This window comes from Sphaeroforma arctica (genome assembly GCF_001186125.1).
Source record: "Sphaeroforma arctica JP610 unplaced genomic scaffold supercont1.814, whole genome shotgun sequence".
NCBI lineage: Eukaryota > Ichthyosporea > Ichthyophonida > Sphaeroforma > Sphaeroforma arctica.
In genome coordinates, this window is record NW_014039744.1 from 323 (window position 1) to 3,356 (window position 3,034).

Genomic DNA, 3,034 nt, shown 5'->3' on the forward strand with positions numbered 1-3,034 from the left:
GCGCATGGATCACCTAAGTAAACCCGCCAAAATTGCATATAGTTTCTATTGTTTTTGATTCCGCTGATAGTGATTTAAAAGTTCATGACAGCTTGCTACTCTATGTAGGCTTAACCCTATTTTGAGCAAGCTGGGTAAGTTGGTGGGTGTGTTGGTGCGAAATTGACCTCTCAACTGTAACCTTTTAGGTCTTGATTTTATGTTTGAATTTAGCCATTCCTAATGTTCATCTCAAATAGTTCGCTAACGCATTGAAGCATACGAGCACCATGAATACTTCGTCAGTTGCATTTATTCTTTGTACCTTCAGACGGCTACCACTAACTCAGAGCACCATGCGACCGCACTTTCTTACTCTTAAAGAAGTTTATAGACGGCTTACGCACTGGAGCCTCCTCCCTCGCCGTATCAATAATCTCATTAAATATGCCAAATAAATCGCCATCTATATAGTTGTGATCGACTACACTCACTAAGTAGTATTTGCTAATCATCGACTCCAAAACATCTCGCGCTTTTGTACCGGCCTCGAGTTTGTCACTCCACATAACTCTCCACAATCCGAAAGCCTGTGATGCAAAGAAAAACGCATAGGATGGACGAAGAAATAATGAGAGTAGAAACCAGAGAAGAGAAGGTCATAATGTTACGTACAAGTACTTGCTTACGAGGTGATATTTTTTTTAGTATGAGCCTGCTACTTCGACTTATATCTTGCGAAGGCGGCTGGAGACATGATGGAATCGAATCCAAAGGCACATCAGCAGACCGAGGCTATTGTGAGAATATTCGTTTACATCTCACTAACACGAGCATCGCACCGAACTCAATATCTGTAAACTCTACTCAACCCACACCTAGGCCGCGAGACAAATCATAGGCACAAAGCACATACGCTTGTGACAGTACGATGCCATGTTAAGCAACGCATAGCATCATGGGTGTAACGTATTCTACAGCGCTACCTGCAACAGTCACATGTACAATCAGATTCAGTTGCAATATATGACTATCGTGCTAGATCTCGAGTTTTTCACACCTCTTCGCGCCAAGCAGTAAAGCTCTCCTGGTCCGTAACGGTTGGTTGCACAATCTCGCTTTCGGGAAACACACCCCACGTCAATGCCTGCACACGCCCTTGTGATTTGTGTTGCCGCCTCTCGCCCTGCAGATGTTCGATGCAAAAGTGAAAAAGGGAGTACAAGCTGTGGTAAGTCACCTGAGTGCATTGAAACAAGAAAGCGTAATATCAACACCAATTCGCACAGATGCTACTAACAACCAACGGGTACACGGGTTCAGAAATAGAACACACCTTCTCATTCTCGGCCAATAAACTCATGGTGGGATATTTGCCCAGTATTTGGAATAACGCTTCCAGTTTGGCAGCGCTGCAGAAAAACTCCAGGTACGCCTTTTGGTACACCACACCGTCTGCCGGACCCCACCCGAAAATCTGTTGAAGTACATTGAAAATATACAACCGTTATTGAACGTAGCAAAGAACGGTAGAGCCGCATTTGGCGAGAAATCCCCCTTTTTTTTACGGAGAGAAAAGGCATTTCTAAATAGAGATTGATAGTATGTACGCATCTGACTATCTTGAATGTAAAATAGAAGCCGCCACAAAATATATTGCCGCTCGTATTTTATGTGTAATACTGTATATATACATATATACATATAAAAATATATACATATATACATCCATACACACACACACACATATATATATATATAAAGAACAAACAAAAAATACATAGGTATAAGTATGAATAACTTTTACTTTGTATATATTAATATGCATACATACGTACACATAAATACCATATTGAATAATAGAATACGCAACCTATAAGACACTGATGAAAGCCTCACTAACCACATGCATACTTAGTGTCAGCGTTAAATAAACTGCGTTAAATAAACTGTGCGTTAGATAAACTGTAGATAGGTACTTACCGGATCCGATGAAGGCACAGCATTGATTCGTGGTTGACTGTTAATCGTCATAAAACCATTATCATTGAGCTCTTTCAAACTAGACGATATCTGTTCCGTCTCTTTTGCGATGGGCTCGTCATGCCACGGGAGCACCAAACTGGGGAATTTACCTACACGCATAGGAAAAGGTATGGTGTTTAGTCTGAATTTCCATGTACAAAGTTCTATACATGTACAGTATATACGAACACGAATTCACATGGCGTATAATAAAGCTAGATTGTTCCAGCAACCAGCAACTACAATATTGGATCGATGATCATTGAAACAGAAGTTCCACACTTTCGATATGTACTAAGTTACCTTCAACACCACATACAGATTTTGAGAGCCTTCCCCTCCATCAAAGATTTATTCAACTTCACTAGTGTCAGAAATGAGTTCTGTATCCCCCGACAACTCATATCTGAGAACCCTATGCTGTATAGCCACACTACTCAATGACGGTTGCATGTGAGGCCTACATTCTCAGTTGGGTGTCAATCTCTGATCACAAAGTGAGAAGCGGTCTCATCGCGTGCGATTGCATTTGACACACAAAAAAATACTTATCACACCTGCCAAGTATCCAGTACAACCAAACCACAAACCATTGTGCAGCCAGATCACCATCACGTGATCGTAACGATCAGACACCGTTTCACGCATTGACAAGATCAATATCACACCTCTAGCAGCTGCGTTCCTCCACCACAAAGTAAATGGATGCAATGCTTACACAACACTGGAAGCTCAATTGAACCACACTGTATCGTGTCAGGAATGTCGAACACACCTTCAATGAACGCTGACATGATACGAAACACATCTCTCTCCGACCTGATAGTCACCCCGCACTTCGATACCGTCTTGTCACCTGCGGATGTGTGCAACTGCACATATGATTGTATATACACAAGTAAATAAATAGAGCACCATCAAACATATAAGTTTAGATACATGAAAGTAAACGTTTTAATGCCAATGGTTTTGTGTTGCTTCATAGAATAGACAGAGTGGGTAGACAATCAGCCGAAGCATATGTGGCACA

At 41.4% G+C, this 3,034-nt stretch overlaps 1 protein-coding gene across 1 annotated transcript in view; it reads right to left on the minus strand.

Moving 5' to 3' along the window:
* Positions 1-342: 342 nt before the first annotated feature.
* The window catches only part of SARC_08722 (hypothetical protein), a gene marked incomplete at its 3' end in the record, with an annotated part of 7,885 nt that continues 5,193 nt past the window's right edge, over positions 343-3,034 (minus strand). The window contains exons 8-12 of the mRNA XM_014297286.1: positions 2,780-2,876; positions 1,963-2,114; positions 1,316-1,456; positions 1,040-1,165; positions 343-569 (exon numbers count right to left, since the gene is read on the minus strand). Of these exons, the coding sequence (XP_014152761.1) occupies positions 343-569; positions 1,040-1,165; positions 1,316-1,456; positions 1,963-2,114; positions 2,780-2,876 (743 nt within the window). The remainder of the gene's footprint in view (positions 570-1,039; positions 1,166-1,315; positions 1,457-1,962; positions 2,115-2,779; positions 2,877-3,034) is intronic.